The 26,303-nt window shown below is 46.7% G+C and overlaps 1 protein-coding gene across 2 annotated transcripts in view; it reads right to left on the reverse strand.

The window, feature by feature from the left end:
- Nucleotides 1-696: 696 nt before the first annotated feature.
- Nucleotides 697-26,303, reverse strand: part of PSTPIP1 (proline-serine-threonine phosphatase interacting protein 1) — a 98,936-nt gene continuing 73,329 nt past the window's right edge. The window contains exons 6-15 of one of the 2 annotated variants that reach the window (XM_074232478.1): nucleotides 22,988-23,050; nucleotides 21,914-22,012; nucleotides 19,540-19,585; nucleotides 18,359-18,438; nucleotides 16,678-16,776; nucleotides 14,899-14,995; nucleotides 11,879-11,969; nucleotides 3,192-3,262; nucleotides 1,774-1,892; nucleotides 697-1,365 (exon numbers count right to left, since the gene is read on the reverse strand). In XM_074232478.1, the coding sequence (XP_074088579.1) occupies nucleotides 1,234-1,365; nucleotides 1,774-1,892; nucleotides 3,192-3,262; nucleotides 11,879-11,969; nucleotides 14,899-14,995; nucleotides 16,678-16,776; nucleotides 18,359-18,438; nucleotides 19,540-19,585; nucleotides 21,914-22,012; nucleotides 22,988-23,050 (897 nt within the window). In that variant the 3' untranslated portion in view covers nucleotides 697-1,233. The remainder of the gene's footprint in view (nucleotides 1,366-1,773; nucleotides 1,893-3,191; nucleotides 3,263-11,878; nucleotides 11,970-14,898; nucleotides 14,996-16,677; nucleotides 16,777-18,358; nucleotides 18,439-19,539; nucleotides 19,586-21,913; nucleotides 22,013-22,987; nucleotides 23,051-26,303) is intronic. The other variant, XM_074232477.1, reaches the window with a different exon arrangement.

The raw sequence follows: 26,303 nt of genomic DNA on the forward strand, positions 1-26,303 counted from the left end.
GGTTGTTGAAGAACGTGAACCTGTAAAACTTGTACAGAACTGGTAGGACTGGTGGTGCATAGACTTTGGCACCCAGACCTGGGGTGAGGATAGGGTGGGGGAGATGACTGACTGAATGGGGAGCTCACATGATTCAGCTGCTCCCCAGCAGCCTGGGTTATCCCTTTGCCCCCTGGGAGACTAGCCAGAACAGCTAATGCCTATACAAGCCTTTAAGGTTTGCACAGAATCTCACAAGATTAACTCATTCTGAGTCTCACAACAACATTGGGAGATTAAGTCTTGTAATGATCCCCATTTACAGATAGGGGGAACTGAGGACCAGACAAAATAAGTCACCTGCACAGGATCACATAGCTTCTAAGTGTCAGAGGAAGAATTTTAACACAGGTCTTCCTCAATCCATATGCTGTGCTTTCAACACCCTGGCAGGCTGGGGCTGGGGGTAGATAATAATGGCATAGCCCTAGTCCTAAACAACACCCAACATGGTTGTGCAGTCTCAGTTTGAGCTCTGGAACAGCCCGTTCCGCTTCTGACCACTCCTTTCCCACACCCCAAATCCCCTTGCTACTACTTTCCACATATGTGTCCATCTATCATCTTCATCTCTTAGATGAGTCTAGATATTGGCATGCTTCCTGCGCCCCACCCCCTTTCATTGGCATGTGAGCTCTTTGAGGTGGGGGCCATGGTTTCGCCCACCTCTGTATCTTCCATACTTAAAATACTAAAGTCATTCAATGCTTCTTGATTTGACCCCAGTTATGTTAAGCGTCTTTCTATTCTAAGCATCATTTGTTATGACCCCCCCCCACCAGGGGTGATGATGAGGGGACCTAGGTTGGGGGTGGGGGAAAAGAGGAAGGCCTGGGGTTAAATTCCATCTCTGACACAAACTGGGTCTGTAAAAGCGAAAAGGTTGAAGGGGAGAGACCTTAGAACACAGAATGTCAGAACTGGAAGGGAGTGTAAAAATCATTTAATTTAACTCTTTAATTCCATAATGGGGAAACTGAGTCTGAGAAGCTTGTACATATTGAATTAAGGACAGAACTGGGACTAGCACCCAAGTGTCTCCTGACTCCAGATTGCTGCTCTTCCCATCACAGGCTCAGTCTGGGTTGGGTGAGCTGCCCCAGAAGCAAGTACGGCAGGGTTGGAGGGCATCTCTTCCAGGGCGAGGGGCATGATCCAGAGTAGGGCGGGGGGAGGGTATCCTTTATAGCTCCCTCAGAGCTTCTCCAGGTAGGAGCCCGGCACAAAGCCTCTCTTCCCATTCCTCTCAACTGTCCACCAGCCATCCTCCCCCTCCAGGATGACAGCCAGAATGTCTCCAGTAGTGATGTCCAACTCATCAGCATTCTGAAATAGGATCATGGGAGTTTTAAGTCAGCAGGGACCCTGGAAGAAGCAAGCTCTCACCCCCACAGAATAACATATAGTCTCTTCTTAGGTATTTCATGTAACAGGAGCTCACTACCTCATCAATCAGCTCATTCCATCTTAGACAGCTCTGGTTGTTAAAGTTTTGTGCATATTGAACTGAAATTAGATTCCCTGTAACCCCTGCCCTCCTTCCCATCTTCCCCCCATCCACTGGCTACATCTAGTGCTGCCCAGGGACAAGGACTTGGGGGACTTTCAACAATATTATGTCTTCTCTCCATCCCTCACATCTACTTCCTCCTCATCAAATTGGCAAACCAATTTATATTAGCATTTTAAGAGGAAAGGAATGTGAGGAAACTGAGGCCCTTGCCTCCTACTCACCTGGGCTGTGTAGTCATAGAGCACTCTGTAGTCCTGGGTCGAGGTTTCTGGGACTAAAGTCGTATGCCCAATGTCCGCATAGATAATTTCATTTTTCTGCAGAGGGGCAGAGATGAGGCCTGCCCAAGAAAAGGGGGTGAATTTTCCTGGCACTCCAGGCTGACTTTGACTCCTGGACCCCAGGAGCCTCCTGAAGAGGATCCCCCCTCAAATCCTCACCCCCCCCCCCCACTCAGTCTAGATCATAAACTCCTTGAGGACAGGAATTCATTCAAGTCAGACCTGGTCTAATCCACATCCCTCCCTGAAGCCTCATTTGAGGTGTGAAATACTCTCACTCCTCCCACCAACTCTAGATGGCGGCCAGGGCAGGTAGCTTCATCCCAGAGAGGAAATTCTTTATAGCAATTCCCTTTTTGAGTTGCCTGGAGCCCAGATGGGTTAATTATCTTGCCTAGGATTAACAGTCCCATGTGTTAGAAACAGGCCTTCTTTGCCTGAGGCTGGCTCTCTATCCACCTAGAAAAGTCAGTTATAATTGGTTAGGGGTTCCCCCCCCATCTGCACTTGCCATCTGGATGCTTCTTCTTCTTCTTCTTCTTCTTCTTCTTCTTCTTCTTCTTCTTCTTCTTCTTTGTCTTTCTCTCTCTCTCTCTCTCTCTCTCTCTCTCTCTCTCTCTCTCTCTCTCTCTCTCTCTCTCTCTCTCTCTGGCTTTCCCCTTGTCTAGATGGCCTCACTTTCTTCCTCTCCTTCACCTGCCTTCATTCTGTCCTGACTGGTGAACCTCCCTTAGCATTGCCCAGCCCGGTTGGGGGGAACACGGCGCTGTCCATGGCCCTGTTCTTGCCCTTCTCCCTGGGGCCTCTTGTCAACCATCACTGCCTGGCCTGGACAACCAGCCTCTTGGGGAAGAGCCTCAGTGGCTCTGGGTGTCTTCTCTGTTTCCCTCCCACTCACTTTCCCAAATTAAACACAGAAAACTATCCCCAGCTGTTCTCTGAAGCACCCACCACCCAGGTCCAGAATCTGAGGGTCCTCGAATGCCTATGGGACTGGTAAGTCAACCTTAAATAGCCTTTAGGAAAGACTCAGAGCAATGAGCCCCGAGGAGTCGGGACACTTGGGTTCTAGGTTTAGTTCTACCATTAATATGCTGGGTGACTTTGAGAAAGTCATTTCCCTTCTTTCTGGCTTCTATTGCCTTCCCTATAAAGGAAGGGAGTGGCACTGGGCAATGTTTTGGGTCTCCCCAAGTCTGACATTTTGGGGTGACTTGTTTCCTTGCCCCTCCTTCCATAACTCCACTCTATGGTTACTCGGACCAAATCCCTCTTGGAAGCCCCACCACAAGGAGTAGGGGCCCCACACACTCTCTGCCCCCCTCAAATCTCTGCTTTTACCCAGAAAGTTCAGTTACCTGAAGGAGAAGCAGAGGGGACAATGGTCTCGGTGCTGTTTTTGGGGCTCCCGTGTAACAACCCTGAGAACCTGGAGGGTCAGAAGGAAAGAAAGCTGGGAAGATTCTCTCTGGAGACCCAGGTACAAGAAGCCACACTTAAGTAGGACTCAGAGCTTTATAGGGGATTTCTTTATAATGTCAACCCATTTTACAGATGGAGAACATGGGGGATCAGCTCAGAAGCATCAGAGCTGGGGCTCCAATCTTGCTCTCCTGACTCCATCTTCTGAGAGTGCCATGGCAGGGCATGGGGAAAAACAGGGCAACAGATGTTCTCTGGGGTGTTGTGGAAAGAACCTTGAGGCCAGAAGACCTGGGTTCTCATCTGAGCTCTCCCACTCTGTGATATTAGGCAAATTACTATGTCACTCTGGGCCTTGACTTGCCTTCTCAGTTGTCCTTCCTCCTCTTGGGTTTTGTCTGACTAGGGAGCTAAAAATGATTTCGTAAAAATTTTAAAATAAAGCATTTATTTCATTTCTTTTCAATAATTTATTTATTTATTGCAAAAAAATTTATTTAATTTTGTTTTTAAATTTGAAGCTGCAAAAGCCATTCTTAGCCAGATTTAGACTGAAGGCTATCATTTGGTGACCCCTAGGCTAGAAGGATCTCTTGGACATTCAACTTCAATGAAAATGCCTTCAATCTGAAGGATGGGAAAAGTCTCAGCTTCTTTTTGTGGCTCACCATCCTCCCCAGCCCTTCCCCCCATCATGTGTCCAGATGTGACCCATGACATGCCCTCCTCTTATTGCCAAGTGACCACAATGGTCAGCCAGTTCAGCCTGAGCAAGAATCTGTTCTACATCCTGGACTTTTCCAGCCTACATTTGCATACTTTCGTTGATGAGGAACTTACTCTCTAACAGAAAAATCCATTTCTCTTAGACAAGAAGTCTCATTTCTTTTCCAGGCTGGCCCTTCAAATACTTATATCACAACTTCCTTTTCCAAGCCAAATGACCTCAGTTCTTTCAAACCCTGATTATTGTAGGGTCAGGACTCTTCCCAGCCTGACATGGATGCATTGATTATCAAAATGCCCTTCCTGAAACATTTTGGGCTGCCTTGTTTCCTTGCCCCTCCTTCCATAACCACTCCATAGTTACTTGGACCCCAAATCTGCCCAGAATTGTAGACCAGGGTTGATTATCACCTCTTCTGGCTCTTAAGGTAGAGTCCTGGGTCAGATTAGGGTTTTTGAATTGTCTTCTTTTGTGGATTCTTATTGAGCTTCTAGCTCACTAAGACCCTTGGATCTTTTCTATACAAATTGTTGCCTGGCCACTCCAATCCTGCCCTCAGTACCGTTGGTTTTGCCTCCTATTACAGTCCTAACTGATGAATTGAAGGTGAACTCCATCACCCAGGGGTATTTGTATTAAGAGAGACTCAAAACCCCAAAAGATTATAATTATAGTGGTATTTCTGGCACTATGAGAGGCTGGCATGGTAACTTTTGGGGGCTGTCACTTGCTCCTCCCATCCTAAGCTGCCATCTTTCATTGCTAGGTCTGGTCTTCCTGCTCTCCTCTCCACCCCATCTCTCATCACATCTGTGCTCAGGAGGGGACACTTGGTTCTATTACTGTTCCCTCCAGTTGTGCTGGGACCCAGAAATCTCTCTGAAAGTCCAGTCTACTCTGTGTGAACTCAAACTTGGAGTTCCCTCTGCCAGAAGGTCTATATTCTTGATGTTAAAAGTGGAATAGATTACTAGATAGGATTGGATAGAACCCTGAGCCTGGAAGACCCAAGTTCAAATCTGGCCTCAGACACTTAGGAGCTGTGTGATCTGGGCAAGTCATTTTACCATTGTCTGCCTCAGTTTCCTCACCTGTAAATTGGGGATAAAAACAGTATCTACTCCACAGGATTGTTATGAGGCTCAAATGGGATAGAATTTGTCAAGGGCTTCAGACAGCGCCCACCATATGATAGGTCTATATTGATAAATCCTAGCTATCATTATTATTATGAGGTACTGAGCTCCCCATCACAGGAAGTCTTCAAGTAAGGGCTGGATAACCATTTGTACTGGCTCCTGGTTAGGGAAAGATTGGATTGATGATTTCTAAATATCCTTCCAAATCTAGGAGGGAGGCTACAGAATGGGAAGCCATGGAGCTTTGTGGGCTTGGGGGAATCTAGGGGGAGAGGAGAAAGATGACCCGAGATCTCACTGATCCTTGAAGGATTGGTGGAGGGGGTAGGGCAGGATAATGAGAGGCAATGTGCTTCCCCATCTCCCAGACAAGCAGCACGTTCTCCTGAGGATCCCCTAGGAAATAATCAGAGCAGTTTCCATTTCCAGAGCACAGTTCTAGGAGAAATGGTCCAGAGGGATTAGTAAATATGAACATCCTTGCAGAGGTGATGCTGTAGAAAGGCACAACCTAGAGTCACAGGAGTGGAGTTCAAATCCAGACTTTTGGATCGCTTGCCGAGTGACCTTGGCCAAATCATTTCCCACCCCTACCTGGACTAGAAGACCTTGAAAGTTCCCTACCCTTTCTAGCTTTAGGCCTATGAAGTCATTTCATGGATGAGGCGATGGAGGCTTAGAGAGTCTTAGAGACTTGGCCAAAGTCACAGCTCTGCCTGACCAGAACTCCTGACTCCAATCCACCATGCCCTTCTTCTTGACCCTCTGTGCCCCTTGTCTGATAGGGAGATGCCAGACCAGCCCTTTGGAAAAGCCACCTCCCAGGGGCTGGACTTAGGACAACAAAATCGCATCTATACTGGGAGGGAACATGGGAACATCCCTGATCTGGCACTGACTCCAAAGAGAAGCCCATGGCAGGAGCCAGAGCCCTAGGTCATAGTGACCCAGACCCACAGTGTCAGGGTTCCCCTTCCCTTTCCTTGAGCTGCTCTTGTTCTCCTGAAATCTCCCCCAACTTAACATCAAAAAGAAATTTTGAAAAATAGAAAATGGATCCAATTTGGAGTCGGGGTCTTGGGTTCAACACTCAGCTTTGTCACCTTGTGTATTGTAAAACTAGTCACTTTTGCTGCTCTTAGCCCTGGTTGTCCCACGACTAAAATGAGGGGGTTTGGCTTCATGAACTCTGGGGCCCTCAAGCTGTAATTTTCTCAATAGGGTCACAGCCCTTCATGACCTTGTGAGTTGGGGGACCCCAATCCCCCAGGCCAGTCTTCAGACACAGGCCAGCCCTGGGCAGGGAGGCATTCCAGATAGAAGGACCCCAGAAAGGGAAGGAAGGTCTAAAGGAAAGAGGGTCTAGTCCCAAGGTCCCGATAACTTTGGATCTAGACCGAAACGTTGTTCTTGTTCAGTCGTGTCTGACTCTCCATGACTCCATTTAAGGTTTTCTTGTCAGAGATATTGGAGGAGTTGGCCATTTCCTCCTTTGACTCATTTTACAGATGAGGAAGCTGAGACAAAGAGGGTAAAGTGACTTGTCCAGGATCACCTGATAGGAAGTGTCTGAGGCTGGATTTGAACTCAGGGAGATGAGTCTTCTTCACTTCCCAGCATTCTATCCACCAAGGTACCATCTAGCTAACCGGATACCTTTGAGGGCAGGAATAGGCTCTTTTCTGAATGCTCAGCATCTGGCAGGTCTTTGTAGGGACTTAATCAATGTTTGTTAAATTCAACAGCCCCAGGCTGTGAGGCATCCCTTTCCTGGTGTCCCCAACCCCCCACCACCATCACCATTACCAGATGAGAAAGGTGAATGACCCTCATTTCTATAACTATTTGGAAACCCTTCTCATTGGCCACTTTCCTCTTTCATTTGGGCAAGTCCCTGGACCTTAGTTACCACCTCTGTAAAATGGGCAAAATAATGCTGTCCTGGGAAAGATGGGAAGACAACACATTGTAAATCTTACAGGCTAATGTGATGGGGAATTGTTCTCTGTCATGTCACAGAAAAGGAAACTGAGGCCCAGAGAGGGGTAGCCCCTCTGACTCTGATTGCAGCTTGTGGGGTTTTAGCTTCTGTTTTTGGAATATTTACAAGCAAATAGTGTTAGCATTCTGGGAGAAGAGAAGGAGCCTTAGAGAGGAGGAGGCATCTGTCCAAGGTCACGCAGCCAGGCAGGGTTGCCATGGAGATCCCAGATCTTTTGATTAGAATCACTGTTCTTTCTGCCACACTGAAGCCCCCAGAAGACCCTGTGGGAAACTCCTAGGAGTTGGAGGAAGGAGATAGGGGATGACTGACTCAAGGGGAGGGGCAGCAAAAGAGACCAAAACTATTCTCTGGGTCTTCTCATGGTCTGAAGCCCCAGTGGCCTTGAAGGTAGGTCCCCACGGCCTGTTGAACAGGAGTTTGTCAATGGTCACAGCAACCTGCTCACTCACTTCAGTTGTATCTGACTCTGTGTGTCCCCCTCGGAGGTTTATTTAGCAAAGATACTGAAGGGGTTTGTCATTTCTTTCTCTAGCTCATTTTACAGAGGAGGCAACTGGGGCACACAGGGTGAAGTGACTTATCCAGGGTCACACAGCTAGTCTCTAAAGCCAGATTAAAACTCAGGAAGATGTCTTCCAGTCACAATAAAGCAAACAAACCAAGACACACACACACACACATATACATGTCCCTATCACACATGTAGGGAAACTACTATTTTTCTGTGACTAGGATGTGGGTTGAGGGCGAGGGATGCTGGGAAGTTGTTCTGGGAGCCAGAAATCCCTCTGAAAGTCCACTCGCCTCCAATGTGGGAACTGCTGATGGATGACTTTTCTTCCTTACTTTCCTTCTAGTCAAGAAAGGATCCACATCACTTCCCTTGTTCTTGCCTTTCAGGAGCCCTGAGCTACAGATAGGAAGTAACCGTGTACTTATAATGGAGTGTATGGTGTTTGTGTATGTTTCTGTGTGTGTGTGTGTGTGTGTGTGTGTGTGTGTGTGTGTGTGTGTGTGTGTGCGTGTGTGTGTACAGATATTTAAAATCGTTATTCCAATTTTGGTGATGTGAAGGAAAACAGCAAATCCCTCACTGTAGCATTCCAGCTTGCTTTTTGAACCATGACTCCCCAGTGTATCCCTCTCTAGGGACCTGTCTAGGGAATTTCTAATTGAGGAAATTCCCTTCACCAATGCAGGTGGGCACCCTCAGAGCTGTAACTGGAAAATGTTTAACAAAACTAAAGACAAACACAATACAACATAGCCAATGATAATTGATGGTTTTCTAAGTCAATAGGCAAAGGCACAAGGTCCATTTCTATTGGGGTCTGACATGCTCAGGATCTCATAGGCAGAAACAGAACCCAGAACTACTGGGCTTTGAGACCAACTCTCTGCCTACTGCACCATACTGCCTCTGTCCTTACTGCAGTCTCTACTTTCAGAAATCCTACCCTTGCTCCAAGGCTCCTCTCTGGTGCTGCCTCCTCTGGGCAGCCTTCCCTGACCCCCTTTCCCTCCTCCCCACAGACCTGAAGAGTCTAGGGCTCTTGAATTTCCCCCCGCCCTCTATTGAGGGTCCTTGAGGGCCGAAACCTGTCTTGTGCTCAGCATCGTGGGGTTTTGAGCCAGAACCGAGCTGAAGGATCTCATCCAACCCTGTCATGTCACAGAGAGAGGGGAAGCCCCTCTGACTCTGATTGCAGACCTCCGTCTACCACATCTTGAAACCTTCTCATCTAAGGGGGGGAAGCCTTCAGCTCCACCATGACCAGAGGGCTCAGTTCCTCCCTTTCAGGAGCTAAGCTGGGGGGGGCTCCCTAAGGCAGCTCCCCGAAGGAAGCCTTGGCTGGCTGGCTGAGCTCCCCAGCATCTGGGCTTGGGGAATTCTTCCCTACCTGTAGCTATGGAAGGAGCAGAGTGACTCCCAGAGAGGGGAGGGCAGGGCAGTGTGATCTTGGAGGAGGATAGGAGGCATCCCACTAAGGCTCATCCCCCACTCCTGGCAAATCATATGCCAGAAGGGGCCTGTTAGAGCTTCATTGCTTTGGGAGGAATCATTGCCTTCTCTCCGGTCTTCTTTTCAAAATGCCCCCTTCCTGAGATGGCCACCATATTGAACTCAATTCAATGTGAATTGGTCTATTTATGAGCTTTGATCCATGACAGCAGGAAACTTGGACACCAGAAGAGCCAGGGTAGAGAGATCACTGGATGGTGAGTAAGAAGCCCTGGATTTGAGCCCCAGCTCTGCTGCCTCCCTTCTCTGGGCCTCAGTTTCCCTGTCTGTCAAATGAAGGAATTAGAAACTTAGCTTATCTCAAAAGCCTTTCTTAACACTAGGCTTCCAAGCAGTTCAACCCTTTGACCTTTGTGTTGGGACTAGAATTCACTCCCCCCACCTCAATTTGACAGAGGACTTCAACATTTTGGGCCTCTGTTTCATAAAGTGAGGAGAACAATGGTTTATGCTTAAAGGTATGTGAGGATGGAGGGCTGACTTGCCCCTCCCCAAATAACTCACTGGTCAAAGGCTCCCCAGTTGCTCAGTGACCAAAGTAAGGTGAGGCACTGCTCTCTATCAGAGGAGGGAGTTTCCACACGGAGAGTCCCCCACATCCGTGACATCACGAATCTAGACTCAGCCTCTGTTTGATCATCTGTAAAATGGGGGTAATGATATCTGCCCCGAGAGGCAGGCAGTGTCAGTCACCCCTCTGGTCAGCCACCTCAGAGAGCAAAGGAAATAAATTTAGAGAAGCGAGGTGGGAGTTGAGGTCGGTCTCTGACACATTCTGGCTGTGTGACTCTGGACAAATCACTGAACCTCTGGGGTCCAGGAAACTCTTGGGACTATAAATTGCAGAGAAGGTGCCCATCTACATGGGTAGAGAGATATTCCACTGAATGGTACCTAAAAAGTGTTTTATAAACCTTTCTTAATGTACTGTAGTAATGTGAGTTGTGATTATGCTAAGAAAGCACGGGCTTGGAGCAGCAGAAAGGCCGAGGATAGGAAGAAAATGGGAAAATGGGCTGAATTTGGGTCATGACAGAGCACCTGCTAACAAGCCGAATGACCTTGGGCAAGTCCCTGGACCTCAGTTACCACCTCTGTAAAATGGGCAAAATAACACTCGATCCACCGGTCTCCTGGGACAGATGGGAAGACAACACATTGTAAATCTTACTGTGTTAATGTGATGGGGAATTGTTCTTTGATTTTGGTTCTGGGCCCTGTGTTTCTGTAGGCAGTAGACAATAACAGATCTGTTCTGACAACAGAGGTTATGAAAAGATGAAAGGAAAAGTAGAGGAAGAACACTAAAAGACGTTGCAACACAGATCAATGCATTGATCGATCTTGACTCCGGAGGACTGATGAGAAAACACACCTCCATGATGAGGCATACACTTTCTGAGCAGGGTCAATGTGGCAGCTTCACTTCTTGGGGATAAGGGAGAATATTTGAGGAAGGGTAACAGGGAGTGATACATTATTTTAAGCAGCAATAACACATTTTTAAGAGGAAGAAGGTGTCAGAAACAGGACAGCAGGACCCAGGGGGGCAGGCAGCCAGGAAACCCAGATGAAAAACTCTCCCACTGAAGGTAGCATGGGCTCCTAATCAATGCATTGCTGCAGGTCCCAGGTTATGCAGACTTTGGTGTTTGTTGGAGCAGTATTTTTCCTCAGGGCCTGGAGGAGGGTATTGAGGAAGTTTGTAGGTTCAAACACAAGATGAAACACAGAAGTTGGAAAGCAGGTTAGAAATACAGACAGAAAAAAACACTGCGGTAAACAAGAAATATGGTACTGACATGACTTCAGGGAGAAATGTGACTGAACAGCCTCAGGTGTTTTTCAAAGGTCTTGGGAGGACATAGGGGCAAGAACAATCTGGGTTGGGGAAGGGGGGACCACTAGCTTTAGGGCCAAGGGCCAGGCTTTTCACCTTTCTGGCCTCAGTTTCCTCCTCTGTCAAATAGAGGTGATAGCCCTCACCTCCCTTAGATCACAGGGACCCGGTGAGAGATGGCTATCAGAACTGACTCTATAGCATTCTATCGACAAATGAATCTGAGGACCTAGTGGGGAGATGTCTTGACCAAGGTTCTTTAGAAACTGGGCAGCAGAACCAGAATATATGGGCTTAGTGAGGGTATCAGGAGGACCTTTGGGGGAACCCCTTAGATCATTAATGTTCTACCAGCAAGCAAAGGGTATGATGCTGCTTCCTTTGGGAGATAATGCGGGATTCTGCCCTGTGAGGATGGGACCAAGACCCTGGCACTCTTGATCGAGATCTCTAATAGAAGCTCCTGGGTGTGGGTCCCCGGGGCTCACCCCAGTCTCCACCTGCTCGCTTCCTAGTTTGCCTAATTATTTTCACTCATTTGACTTTGCTGGACCTCACTTTTCCTCTTTCTCAGATGGGGGAAGGATTAGCAGTTTGCCACATGGAAAGAGAATGGTCTTGGAATGAGAAAGACTTGGGTTCAAATTCATCCTAAATCTCTCAGGGTCCCAAGTTCCTCTCTAAGTCTTCTGAGACTGCAGAATTCTAGTCTGAGGGGGCATCCTCTTCCACTGCCCCTCTCTGGTCTGGTATATGTCCTTTGGCCATAGTTCCTTCTGTTTATGGGACAGGGAATGGATGGATATGGCTAGTCCAAGGGTCAGATGCCCAGATATCCCTGCTAGGCTCACACCACCACTCTGCCTCCCAGATCCCCCGGGATCCTCACCTCTTAATCATGCCGCAAGCAGGGTAGAGTTTGGGACTCTGGGAGCCTCCATTGGGATTTCGTTCGTAGTAGTTCTCATAGAGAATGGGATCTGTGTGGTTGGCAGAGAAGAGAGGGAGACAAATGAGAAAAGGATTTTCATGACCAATTCCATCCCCTTGTCCCATTGTCCATGGCAAGGGAAAGGGGTCCTTCCTAGGCAGGTCCAGCCCTTCCCCTGGAGGTCGAGGGAGGAGGGAAGAGGAGGGATCTCGAAGTTCTCACCTATTTCAGGTACCAGGCTCTGGGAAGGCACAAATGGCATTTCCCACTGGGAGATGTAGGAACATCCTCCAATGGGTCTTGTTGCTGAAGGACTGGACTTGGCAGTAACAACTGGGTTGAGACATGCTAGCTCTGTGACCTTGGTCAAATCATTTTACCCTTGAATCCCAATGTCCTCATCTATAACATGATGGTGTTGGAGTCAGTGACCTCTGAAATCCTTTCCAACCCTAAATCTATGATTGGTGACCATGGGCTTCTGCTCCCTCATCTATATTGACCTCTAAACTCTCTTCTGGCTTTGAATCTCTGATTCTGTGGTCCTTTGGAGCCAAGGAGATCACATCAATAGCATTTTTCTTATAATAACATAGGTCTTGTATCCTTACCCTTTATAGATAAGGAGACTGAGGCACAGAGAGGGTATTTGTCACACAGCAAGCAAATGTTAGAACTGTGACTCAAACCCTGGCCTCTGGACTTGAATATCATTTTCCAACAACATGGGTTTGATTCTGTACCATTGGGAATGGACCATGAAGAGAGAGGATCCTAGAATTTCCGAGCTAGGCAGGAGGTCAGTGGCCATCCAGCCTAAACCAAACCTGTAGAAGGATCCCTGAAGGACCAACTCCTATTTGAAGACCCCCAGTGAAGGGGAACCCCCACAACCTCCTAATATGACCCAGTCTACTTAGAACCAATTTGAATCATTAGAAGGTTTTTTCTGACATTGACCCCAAACCTGCTTCTCTGTACCTTCCATTCATTGCCACTTGTTTTGGGGTCAAGCAGAAAAAATGAGGCTGTCCCCTGTGAATCCCCAAAGTCAGTTATGTCCTCAGTATCTTCTCTTATCTTGACCAAACATTCCTAGCTTTAAAGGCATGGATGGGGCCCGACACCATCATGGCGGTGCTCGGCTCAATGCTGTCTGACTCATCAATGTCTTTTCCTAAAATGTAATATTTAGAACTGAACCCAATACCCTACATATGGTCTAGTCAGGGCAGAGTGCAAGAAAACAGTCACTGTCTAGGAGTGACCTGGGCCCACGGTTACATTTTGGGGGTCTTTGCCCCTTTTCATTCAATTTAGGATAATATTTGCTCTCTTGACCCTTATATCACAAACTTGATTCCTATTGAACTTAAAACCCATTAAAATGCTTAGATCTTCTCCAGAAACTCAAGTCTAATCATGTCTCCTTCCCATCTCGAATGCACAAAGTCAATTTCTAGACTCCAAATGTGACCTTACAATTGATCCTATTGACTTTAATCTTATCCAATGCAGTACAGTATTCTAGCCCGGCAAGACATTTAGGGATCTAAATCTACCAGCTGCTTCCCAACTTGGCATCATCCATAGACTTGGTGAGCCTATCATCTCTGACTTCGTTATTCAAGTCATTGATAAAAATGCCAAACTCCACAGATTCCCAGGGCCCCCCACTGGAGACCTTCCAAGCTGAGCCATAAGACTGAGCCCAGTTAGCCAACATTTTCAAATCCATTCAACTACTCAAGCATTTAGCTCTTTGTTCTCAAGAAGAGAATTAAATCTTCTGCCAGAAGCCTGTTCCACCCACTTTCTCTCCACCCCCATGCTAATACTCTGAGATTTCCTTCAATTTATCCTGTTGCTTTGGGTTGTTTACATGCTTTCCCCATCCCCACCCCCCATTCAATTGTAAGCTCCTTGAGGGCAGGGACTGGCTTTTGCTTTGCTTTGTTCTGTATCCCCAATGCCTAGCAATAAGAAATACCGGTTGACTCAATCTGAGAATGCTACCGAACACCAAGTTAAAAAAGTTAATTATTTTTATAGTATTCTTTGGAATTACCAGTTCAGTCAAAATGGAAACTAGGTTAATCTGGGAAGACTGTTCTGCATGATGCCCTGCTGGTTCTTAAGATGCCCTATGATACTCTGATTCTACCACATGAGGCACTAGGGGAGCCTGAAATCAGGAAGACCTGAGTTCAAATCTACCCTCAGATACTTACTCTGGACAGGACACTATTTGCCTCAGTGTCCTCATCTGTAAAATGAGGATAATAATAGCACCTACTTCCCAGGGTTGTTGTGATGCTCAAATGAGATATAATTATAAAGTGCTCAGCACAGTTTCTAATGCATAACAGATATTACATAAAAGTTAGCTATTATTAATTAGTGGGGATTTCTTGTGGTTCAGTTGTGTCTTACTCTTTGTGACTTTGTGAACCAAGGCACGCCAATACTGTCTGGGGGTTTTCTTGGCAAAGATACTGTAGTCATTTGTCATTTCCTTCTTTCCTGCCTTTTCTTAAGGCAAATAGAAGTTAAGTGATTGCACAGTCAGCTAGTAAGAATCTGAGGCCAAAGACTTGAGTTCAAATCCAGTCTCAGATACTGCCTCCCAGGTGGTTATGAGCATCATATGAGGTAATAATCGTAAAGTATTTAACACATAGTAGGTGTTTAATAAATATTTGGTTCCTTCCTTCCTTTCCATTGATCTTCCTCATTTTTCTCCTTTCACTTTAGTTTTTGGATTTCTCTACCTGAGTTTTTCCCCCTTACTTATTTCCCAAATATGTATTCTTAATATACACTGCTTCCTCCTACTCTTTTTTTTTCTTTTTAAAATTATCTCAGGGTAACATTCGGTGTCTGAGGCTATGAGGTAGAATTCTCCCTCAAGTCCAATGTGTCCCTTCCCCTTTCTCCCCACTTCCACCAATTCTGGGAAAATCTGATTTGGGACTCACCTGGCCGTTCTGTTCCCGTCATTTTATTCTGGATGAAGAAGTCCATGTCTGCCTCTACACAGCAGCCCTCCAGACTTAATCGGACCTCTTCATAGTACTGCAAAAGAGACAACATCAGCAGTGTAAGCAAAGAGAAAGACTAGGTACCAGGAGCCTCTAGCCTTGGTTCTGCTTCTCCTTCCCTGCATGACTTGAGCCAAGTAAGTCCCCGGCTCTCTCTGGGGCTCCATTCAATCCTCTCTAAAAAAGCAACAATTATCTCTTTGCTACCTAGCTCACCCAAGAGTGTAATGAGGTTCAGACGAGATCTTGTTTAAGAAACTCTTCGGAAGATAGGAGGCTGTGGCAGCTAGGTGGTATCGATGAGGTCAGCGAAGTACCTTGCTCCCTGGCAAAGACTAAGTAAATCATTGCCCTAACCCAAAAGGATTAAGTCTTTGAGCTACCGCATCTGCTGCGGCCCTGTCTACCATACAGATACCTCTTGGAGACACTAAGTTGACCCTTCGGGATATGCACAGTCTATGTGACAGTCTAGTTACCCATGTCTTAATCCCTCCCTAGTACCCCCCAACTCCTCCATTATCCCTTTCCCGGCACATAACCATATATAACTCTGACTTTATCCTCTGCTGGCCACTGATTCAGCCAGCTTTCCCCACTGGCAATTGCTGTGATCAGCCTGGTTGCAATGCCCTTGCAACTGTCCTTAATCTCTCTCTTAGCTTTACTACTTTCTGAGGGAACTCAGATGATTTCCCTTTGAAACACAGCCCATGTTATGACTCAGTTTCCTTGTTACTTTAATATCCACAATAATGTATAAATGCATTTCTTTTGGACCTAAATTCTTCTGAATCACTTACTCTTTTTAGTGAATTCTTTCATGTTTGCTCATCCCCCTAAAATCATTAGCCAGACAAATTTTTAGTTTTAGTTTTTGCAAGGCAATGGGGTTTAGTGACTTGCCCATGGCCACACAGCTAGGTAATCATTAAGTGTCTGAGGCCAGATTTGAACTCAGGTCCTCCTGACTCCAGGGCCGATGCTCTATCCACTGCACCACCTAGCTGCCCCTCCAGACACATTTTCTTACAACATTTTGATGGATAAAGTGATTTAACATCAAGAAGACCCAAATTGGAATCTTGTTGCAGGCATTAAGTAGCTGTGTTACTGTGGGCAAGTCACTTAAATCTTCTTTCTTCATGTTTAAAAAAAAGGGACAATGAAGCACCCACTTTGTAGGGTCCTTAGGGGTGGGGTTTGGACTGTGCTTTCCCTAGTAGAGAACCTCCAGAGGAGGAATCTGTCTCCACCAGTTCAAGTTAGCATCTGTTCTGTAACTTAGAGTGTTTAAAAGTCCCTTAGAACATTGAGAAATGACTTGATATGCCCAGGGTCACTCAGCCAGAGTGTTAGAGGAGGGACTCCAAGTCAGGTCTTCATCGCTGCAGCTGCTAAATGAGACTATTGCTTCTCTGACTTTATGCAGCTGCCACCAGAGTCATTATCAGGATCAAATGAAATAATGCATGAAAAGAGCTTTAGAAACCTTAAAATATCCTTCTAAATGTTAATGAATGTTATTATTATGTGAAGAGAAAACTGTTCTTATCTAAGTGTTGTGGAGAAACCATCCAGAACCCATCCGCTGAAACCCTGGAAAAAGCCCTAAGGGAGCTCTCATCAGTGCCTGTGACCCTGGCAGAGATGTGCTTGGCTACCAAGGAGTGGCAGGGAAGCTGGTGACAAGGAGGAGCAGAGAGCTATACCTACCTCATCATCTTTGACACACTGCATGGAAAGCTGATTACAGTGGACCCAGAGAGAGTTCCTGAGGATGGTAAGTCGGTCAAACTCCTGAAGTTGAAAGGCCTAAACCCAGAAAAAGATTTTCTATAGTGGAGCTGGGGAATGGTTGTGACACCAAATACTCATCCCTAATACCATCTAGCTCTGTTCCATCAGGGGCCTGGCTCCCCTGGCTGGCAGATGCTTTTATTTTCATATTCATGCCTAATTATTCGATCCTTTAGGTAGCATGATCCACTAGGCAGACATCCTGGTTTTGGAATCAGAGGACTTGTGCCATTGAGAGACCTCATTCAAGTCATTTCTAAACCTCAGTTTTCTCCTTTGCAAAATGGGAATAATAATATTTTATACTACTTACTTCAAAGTGGTTACTCAGAGATGAGGAAAGCACTTTGTAAACTTCAAACTGTTGTAGAAATATGAGCCATTATCATTAGTGTTATTATTACTATTGAAAAAGTATTCTTTTCTTTCATGAAATATAGATTAAAATCGTCCTGGAATAAGTTGATTATTTCACATTAATGTTGACAGAGTAGAGGACTTGAAGACAAATTCTGCCTTGGACACTTACTAGTTACCTTTATGCCTCAGTTTCCTCATCTGCAAAGTGGGGATTCTCATAGCACCTACCCCCTAGGGTTATTGAGAAGATCAAGTGAAAGAATTTTCAGAGTCCTTTGCAAACTTTAAAGTGTTATATAAATTATGTCTTACTATTATTATTATATTTAAATGTTATAAATTATGTATTTTATGGCATGACGTTATTATATAAATGCTAATAGCACTATTATTGGTTATTAATGTATTATTATTTTTATCATTGTCTTCATTGTCATCTCTTTCATCTTTTCAGTGGAGCTCCCATAGCAACAGCCCCCAAATGTGCCAATAGCCTGTTCTCCACTGTTCTGAATTTGTGAATCCAGGCTGAGTTTCCTTTCTAGGAGCTCATTCACCATATCTTGGTTAAGACTTTCTAAAACCTGCTCTCTTCTTCCAGGAAACTTTCCTAGAGTCAAGGAATCTCAGGAGGTTTTACGTCAGTTGGTCCAACCTTCTTGCCAACCTAGGAAACCTTTGTATGCCATCCTGATAGGAGATCCATGCTTCTAGCCGGGGCCCCATGCTGGACAGCTCTGATGGTTTTCCTCAATACCAAACTAAAATCTCCCCTCTTGATTTGGAAAAAACCCCAAACAAACCATGAAATCCTTTGTTTTTATATCAGTCTCTCTCTGTCTCTGTCTCTCTGTTTCTGACTCTGTGTGTGTGTGTGTGTCTGTCTGTCTGCCTCTGTCTCTACCCATACATACACACTCTCTCACATATCCATATCCATGCTTTATAATGAAAAATAAAAAATAAAAAGGAAAATATAGTTCAGCAAAATCAATGAACACATCAACTATGTGGTGATTCACAGCTATAGACCCCACCTCTGCCAAGAAGCCTGTTGATCTTGCTAGCCCGAGACCAAAGAGTCAGGAAACCTCAGGAGCCTGGAGGGGATCTGATCCAACATCTCGTCCAAGACATGAATCACTTGTCTGGCAACGCACTGACAGTGATGGGGCCTCCCTCCCGCTAAAGGTAACTCACTCCACTGCCGACCAGGTCTACGTAGGAAGCCACTCACCTCACAAGTCTGCTGATGCTCCTGCTCCCAGTCACACCTGGCCTTCTCTAACTGGTTAATATTTTGTTTGTACATCCGCTCTGAAAGGCAAGTCCATACGTACAGTTGCTAGGTTTAGTTTGGAAATCAAGATACAGGTAAGAACCAGAGGTCCCCTTGGTGACAGTCTTGGTCCAGATGTCTTTTTTTTTTAAGATTTTTCAAGGCAGTGGGGTTAAGTGGCTTGCCCAAGGCCACACAGCTAGGTCATTATTAAGTGTCTGAGGTTGGATTTGAACTCAGGGACTCCTGACTCCAAGGCCGGTGCTCTATCCACTGCATCACCTAGCCACCCCAGGTCCAGATGTCTTCATCCCCTTGACCAAGGGGATAGTCTTTGACCAAGAAACCTGGCCCTTGCTTGCAGTCTCAGGTAGGCTCTGACATGCTCTCTGTTCCTGGGAAGGCTCATAAACCCTTAGCACCCTAGACTTAAGAGTTGGTAGAATTCTTAGAGACCATTTAATTCAACCTCCTCTTTTTAAAGAAGAGGAAACTGAGTCCCAAGAAGACTAAGTGACTTGTCTAAGGCCACACAGGAAGCAAGTGGCAGAGCCAAGATTTGAACCCATCGGGTTGGAGTTTTGCCTGAGGTCGACAGCTCTGCTGTGAGATATAATCCCATCATCTGGGTGAAGTTTTAAGAAATCGGACTTAGAAGAACGGAATCACAAGCAGGCGAAGCAGCCGAGGGCAAGAACTAAAGCCTGGGTGTCATAACTAACAACAAAGTCAAGCAGTTGGTGGTTCGGTGGATGGAGATCTGGGCCTGGAGTCAGGAAGACCTGAGTTCAAATCCAGCCTCAGATACTTACTAGCTGTGTGGCCCTGAGCAAGTCACTTAATCTCTGTCTGCCTCAGTTCCTCACCTATAAAATGGGGATAATAGCGGTAACTACTTGCTAGGGCTGTTGAAAAGATCAAATGAGGTAACGTTTGTGAAAAGTGCACAGCCCAGGCCTTCATCCAGGCCTATTCCCTTCCCTAGTAACCAATCTGAGGACAGGAACCCCGGTGCTCGGACACTGGTCCAGCCTGGCCTCTGCCAGCCATTTCAAGGCAGATCTATGTGATCTGGGGGTGGGAGCTGGGTGGGGAATGGTGGGCTTCTGGGGAGGGGGAAGGGGCGGGGGAGGCTGTACCTGCTTCATTGGCTGTGTCCTTACATTGCTTCACTTTGTTCTGACTCTAGAACACAAAGAAGAAAAACATGGCAGCAGATCCTTTTCCAAGTGGCAGGAACACGGGGACCTTTCTTGGGGTCCCCAGCATACTAGACTCACTCGTGGCTGTGGAGTATTTATTGCTCTTCTGCTTCTCTCTTTGGGCCGTTCTTCCTTCAGGGATTGACTGCAGTGCCCCACCCTCATTTGCAGCCACCCTGCAAAGGTCCAGCTCAAGTCCCACCTCCTTCATGGAAGTTTTTCTGGCTGCACCAGCCCCCAAATTTTGTGATGCACATTTTAGCCCAGAAGCACAAATTGTCTTCTCCCTCTCCTCAGGTTGATGAGAGCTCCCAGAGGGCAGGCACTGCCCCTCAAAAATTCTGTGGGATACATTCCATTGGGATCATGTCAGCTGGTCCTAGAAAAGCTTAAACTGAATCCTTTGGGTTCTGTCCTTATAAAGGCACTGTGAATTAGGAGACCCAGAAGATTCAGGTGATTTGTCCAGGCTGATCCAGCTCAAAGGCAACAAACTGAGATTTGAACTCAGACCTTCTGAATCTAAGTCTGATAAAAGGTCTACTGTCTTAACTAAATAGATCAGAATTTCCATTATTTCATTCAGTCTGTCCATGAAATAAAATGAGAATCAGAAGCTCTCTGAGTTGGAAGGGAACTGCTAAGCTACCTGGCCCAATCTGATTATAGGGGAGGACTTTTCTCTACAACATCCACAATAAATGGTCATTCAGCTTCTGCTCAAATACCTTCAGTGATGGGGAACTCACTATTTTTTGAATAAACTCATTCTACTTTGGGATGGTTCTTATTTGGAATAGCAAGATGGTCTAAATCCTACTTCAGACACTCACTAGCTATGTGACCTTAAACCTTTCTCAGTCTCAGTTTACTCATCTGTAAAATGGCAGGCTTGTACTCATTGGTCTCTATGGACCTTTCCAGTTCTAAGTCTGTGATCCCAAAACTATTAGAAAGTTTTAACCGACAGTGGAACCAAAATCTCTCTCTCAACAACTTCCAAAATCTGCCCATTGGGACCAACAAGTATGAGAGGCAATGAGCTATAGAAGACACTGAGCAGAACTTGGAATTGGAAGATGTGGGTTCAAATTCCCACATCAATATTTGCCAGTTTGATGACACTGGGCAAGTCACTTCCCCTCTGAGCCTGTTTCCTTCTCTGCAAAATGGGGACATTATTTTTGTATTACCAGAGTTGTGGAGAAAGAAACCTTTGAGCACATCACAGAAATAACAGTGACAACTAGAAGGCAGAACCAGGACAGGTGGTGGAAGTCACAAAAATGGCAGAACTGGACTTGATGCAAATGAAAAGCTGATGATTAGCACTCTCCAAAAGCCACCTGTGGAGCCAGTGGGCTCTTCCTCATTATGGATCTTATTACATTAAAAAAATTAGAGGGGCAGCTAGGTGGCACAGTGGATAGAGTACTGGTCCTGGAATTAGGAGGACCTGAGTTCAAATCTGACCTCAGACACTTAATTGCCTAGCTGTGTGACCTTGGGCAAGCCACTTGCCTTAAATATATACTTAAGAAGAAACAAAAATCAAAAAGGGGAGGGGATTATACATGAAACTATAAACCTCTGCTATGGACAGTTGATTTTTTAACATATATATTAACTAGGCAGGGATGAAACTCTCCTGTTTGTGTTCCCTTCTCTCATTTTTTCCTGTGTATATTTTGAAATGTTTTATTATTCATATTTATTATTAAGCATTAAATATTTACTCATTATTAATTATTTGTGAGCATCAAGTTAAATGGGAGGGTTCCAGAAAATCACAGGAACCTAGATTTAGAACTGGAAGGGCACTTGGAAGCCACCAAATCCCACCGTCTCATTTTAGAGATGAGGAAACTGAAGAGAAGAGAGGCCCTGCCCCGTGTCAAAAAACACTGTGTCTGAACTAAGATTTGAACCCAGGTCTTTCTGGCTTCCAGTCTAATACTCTATCCACTGTCCCATCCTGCCATGGTTTCCTCTTCCCATTCCTCCAAACCAGAATAATTCAACCCCAAATCTCACAAAAACCAGCCTTCTGTTCTTGATCTCGGCAGGAAGCCCCTTCATCCCCTCTTTCCTAGCCTAGGCAGGAAATAGAATCAGTTCCTCCTTTCCCATCAGAGACAATATGAAGTAGACCAGAAGCTGTGGGGGGCAAAGGAGGGCACCCCCACCTGCGGCCGCGGGAGCTCACTTGCCCTGCTTCTCCCTGCCCAGAACGGCCAGCCAGGGGCTCCCTAGGAGGCCTAGTCAGCTCTCCCCACCTTGCCCCCCCCAGCCCTGGGCAGGCACCAGGTACCTTTTCCATCTGTTTCTGGTTGCCCTGAGAGCTGATGCGTTCAAAGGTCTGCTCCGCCTCATCCGCGTCCTTGCACTTCTGCTCATAGGACTTCTTGGACTGCAGTGGGTAGAGAGAGGAGGTTCTGGGAGAGGGCATCTTAGGAGGTCACGAGCCTTGGGGTGGGGAAGCCTGGTCTTGTTTAAGATCCCTCTAAGATTCAAAGGGCTGAGATAAGACTGGACTTGTGTTTCTAGGGGCTGAGAGAGGAAGAGGCCTTCCGGGGGTTGCGTGACATGGAGCAGCCCATGATCAAAGTCTACTTTAGACCTGAGGGAGGATACCCTCTTCCTGAGAAACCTTTTCAGGTCAGACTATCTCCTTCATTCTAGGAGACATGATGCCTGAAATCCCCCATCCATCCCCTGGGGTTCAGAGTTCTCTCCAGTCCCTTCCATTACAATGGTCCATCTGGGCCCTTTCCACAGGAAGGAGTCTAAAAGAATCTCTCCTCCCCAGAAAGAGGGACTCGAGACAGTCAGAGGGACCTGGGTAGAGAAAAGAGGGGCTACCAGAGACGAGCCTGACGAGGCTGAGAACCCTGTCTTGGGATGACTGGATCCTCTGCTTCACTAAAAGTCTACAAGGAGTAGGGTAGGGAGATGGGAAGGGTCTTGACCTTTCATTAGGAATCTCTACCTCAGTTTCTTAGCACAGGCTCTTCTTCCCTAGTCCTGATGAACATTAAATATTTAGTGTCTGATGTCAGGTCCCAGTTGGAAATTTGGGCAGGCAAGGAGATGGGGCTAGTGCTGATATGCATTAATCAAGACCCCATTCTTAGGGCCTCATTGGGACTCAGCCAGAGTCCTGCTGCTGATTCCCTCCTCAGATCTTTCCCCTTGGGTGAACCATTGTCCATGGAGGAATGCCCACCCCCCTCAGGATTGCCAAGGACCTCATATTGGCTTTGCTACCTGCTTCTGACACCTTCTACAGACTTGGGGAGAGGTCATCCACCCCCTCTCTTCTGCATGGTCCCTGCCACCTCCTAGGTAGGAGTTCCTTGGATCACTGGTGACCTCAGGGACTCACCTCCATCATCTTCTTGTAGAGGGACAACTTGTTCTTTTGAACCCGGTCCATGGCCATCTCATACTGAAAGGAACACAAGCACTGTGTGAGTGGTGATGCCCAGCCCTGGAGGTGCCTGAGCACAGGCTGGCTTCTGAGGCTTAGAGGTGGAAAGGTTCTAGCAGAGGCTCTTAGCCTGTAGTCCTGCTGCTATCCTGGTTGCTGTCCTCAGTCTCTTTCTCAGATGTACAGTTCAGTGTTGCACATTGGGGGGCAGGATTTTATTGGGGTCCTGCTAGTCTGAGGAGGCTGCTTGGGCCACGGCCAGAGACAGGACTCACATTCACACTTCCTAACTCAGAACTTGGGCTGTCTCTATCCACTCCAGCAGGCTCCCCGTTCTACATATAGGACATTCTTAATGAATGTCCCTGGAACCCAAAGGGATCTGAGCTGCTGCTTCCCCAGCCTGCAAGGTCAACACTTTGGGGCTGTTTCAGTTTTTGTCTTTGGGCCCTTCTCACTCTGATCGTCTGGTTCGAGGTTCTAGGGTCTTTTCTAGCTCTGACAGTCTGGATCCCAGGTTCCAAGATCTTATCTAGCTCTGATGGTTGGGTTCTAGGTTCTAGGGTAATTTTAGCTCTGATGGTCTGGGTTCTAGGTTCTAAGAGCCTTCCAGCTCTGACAGTCTGAATTCTAGGCTCTAAGATCTTTTCTAGCTCTGACAGTCTGGATCCCAGGTTCCAAGATCTTATCTAGCTCTGATGGTTGGGTTCTAGGCTCTAGGGTAATTTTAGCTCTGATGATCTGGGTTCAAGATTCTAAGGTTCGTTTGATCCTCTGTCCTTCTTGGTCTCATGCTGTCTCCCAGAAGCTCTTGCTCCTGATGAGGCCCATCCATATTTCTGCAGTTCATCCAAAGTCCAGCAACCTCAGCTGCAGTGACCTAAAGGATGGCCCCAGTCACTGCTGATAAGTCCTGGATGGGAAACCTGACTACCTGTCAGCCCCCCACCACCACCTGTGAGGGGGGATGGGAGGTATTATGCTAGCTGACCTCTGGCCTTCACTCAGATCCCTCCTTTTCCCTCTGAACTTAGAAATCTAAAATAAATACATTCTTGAGAAAACTTGGCAGACCCCAGAGTCACATCTTCCCTCCTGGAGTGGGGGTGGGGGGTGACCGGCTCGGCCAGGCGCTGAGTCTGCCCTCTCTGCTGCCTGGAACCAGTAAGAACAATCACAGTACTGGCTGACCCACCCAGCTCCCCAGTATCCCCACAGCCCTGGGAAGCCGGGCCAGGTTGGAAGTGTCCATGCTCTCAACCTACAGAGGAAGACACCAAGGACCAGGAAGGTAGAAGCCTCAACTTAGTCATGGGTATCTTAGGACTTATTAGAGGCAGGGGCAAGATTTGAAGTAGTTCTCCTGACTCCAAATAAAGTGTTCTGCACATTGCACCACACTCTCTTCTGCCGGGAAATAATTAGAAGTGAATGAGTCCTGATTGTTTTTCTCTTTCCATTGGGTTGGGATGGGTTTTGTGCATTTGTGTGTGCATCTAATATTCCTGACATTATATAAACCAATTTTTCTCCTGGATGATTTTTTATCCTCTCCTATCTAGGTCAGAAGAATTAGATTGTATTAAACCATCCCTTTGCGGTCCCAGCTCCATTCTCCTGAGATAGCGCCATTAGGGGATGGCCAAAGCCAGGAATCTTCCCAGGGCTAGGAAACCTCAGCGTCTTCTCGTGCTCCAGATGTGTGCCCTCCGACCCCACCTTTGTGGTCGGGAAGCCAGGCCCAACAAGAGCCTTTTTGGAAGATGGGAGGAGCTGGTGCTAACCTATCCAGTGGGGAATTCTTCCTTAAAAGCTTATCTGTGGGGGTGGGGGGAGGGAAGCGAGATTAGGAGAAAAAATTGTAAAATTTCAAAATAAATAAATAATTTTTTTAAGCTTATCGGAGCCCCCTCAAAGAGAGACCACAGCTCCATGACCCTTCGTGGGCTTCCGTCTCACAATCTGCAAAATGGGTATGCAAATTTTATCTGTATCACCTGTATCATGTAGCCTAAACCCCTCATTTTACAGCAAGGGGGAAAATGAGGACCAAAAAGAAATAGAGCTGTGGCCCAAAGTCCCATGGTTAGAAAGTAGCTCGTTTATTTTGAATTCAGATTCTCTTCTGTGGGCTTTCTCCTTGGGCTCCATGGAGGTGACTAGCTCACCTAGGGCTCCTGAAGGATGTGGCAGTGGAGCAGAGATTTTGAGTTGAGGCTTGGTGATGGACAGTCACATTGGTCATCTGAGGACCACCCTGAATATGTACAGAACCGCTCATCACCAGGCTGGCCTGGGGTGGGGGGGAGGAGATTTTCTGACCACAAGGACTCATGTAGGTTGCCCCTTCAGCTATAGGAGCTTTGGGACCTGGCCCAGGCCATGGAGCATCCTCAGCAGCAACATTCTTGAAATACTACCGCCGTTACTATCATCATCCTTTCCAAGGTCCTCCTCCATTGCACATCTCTAATGGCCTGGCGGGGGGCCTGGACTCTCTAAGATGGCACCAGCAGAGCCTCCAACAAGCTAGCTGAGCAGTGTGGCCCAGAAGAAGAGGATCTGGGTTCTAATCTCACCTCTGATATTACCTGTATGACCACAATCAAACCACTGGCACTCAGTGTCCTCGTTGGTTAAATGAGAAGGCTTGACTCCATGGACCCCTGAGGTTCCTTGAGGTCTAGAACTGACCCCAAGGGGATTGAAGCTTAGGTGTGTAGGCTGTGAGCTGTGCCCTAGATCTGCCCCCGTAAGCTCAGAGCATTAAGAAGCAGTCTACCAAGTGGGAGATTCCACAGAGGGACTGTGGCCGCCAGCCCACCCGTTGGCCGCTGGTCTCACAGTTACTGCCTAAAGCTAGCCAGGTCATCTGTGCAAAGACTTTCGTCCTGGGCTCCTGCTCCCATTGGCTGCCATCTTGATGCCACACTAAGACTGTCTTGGTCTGTACACTGGCATTTACTTAGGCTGTTTCCCCCACAATAAAATGGAAATTCTTTGAAGTCAGAAACCATGCTTTCTCCCTATCCTCAGATAGGACGTGATTGGGACAAAGTAGGAGCTTTCTAACTGCTTACTTCAACGGCTGGCTGGTACCCCGGCAGAGAACGGATTCAGTCTCTGCTTTGGGGTTTCTGTCAAATGGCTTATGATGATCTGGGAAATTAATGAGGAAGAAGGATCTGTGCAGGGGGGCTGTCTAATAACAATTATAATAACAATAATCATCCTATTATTATTAATGATGCTAATTGTGTGTAATCTGGAC

The sequence above is a fragment of the Macrotis lagotis genome, chromosome 4 (genome assembly GCF_037893015.1).
Source record: "Macrotis lagotis isolate mMagLag1 chromosome 4, bilby.v1.9.chrom.fasta, whole genome shotgun sequence".
NCBI classification, from domain to species: domain Eukaryota; kingdom Metazoa; phylum Chordata; class Mammalia; order Peramelemorphia; family Peramelidae; genus Macrotis; species Macrotis lagotis.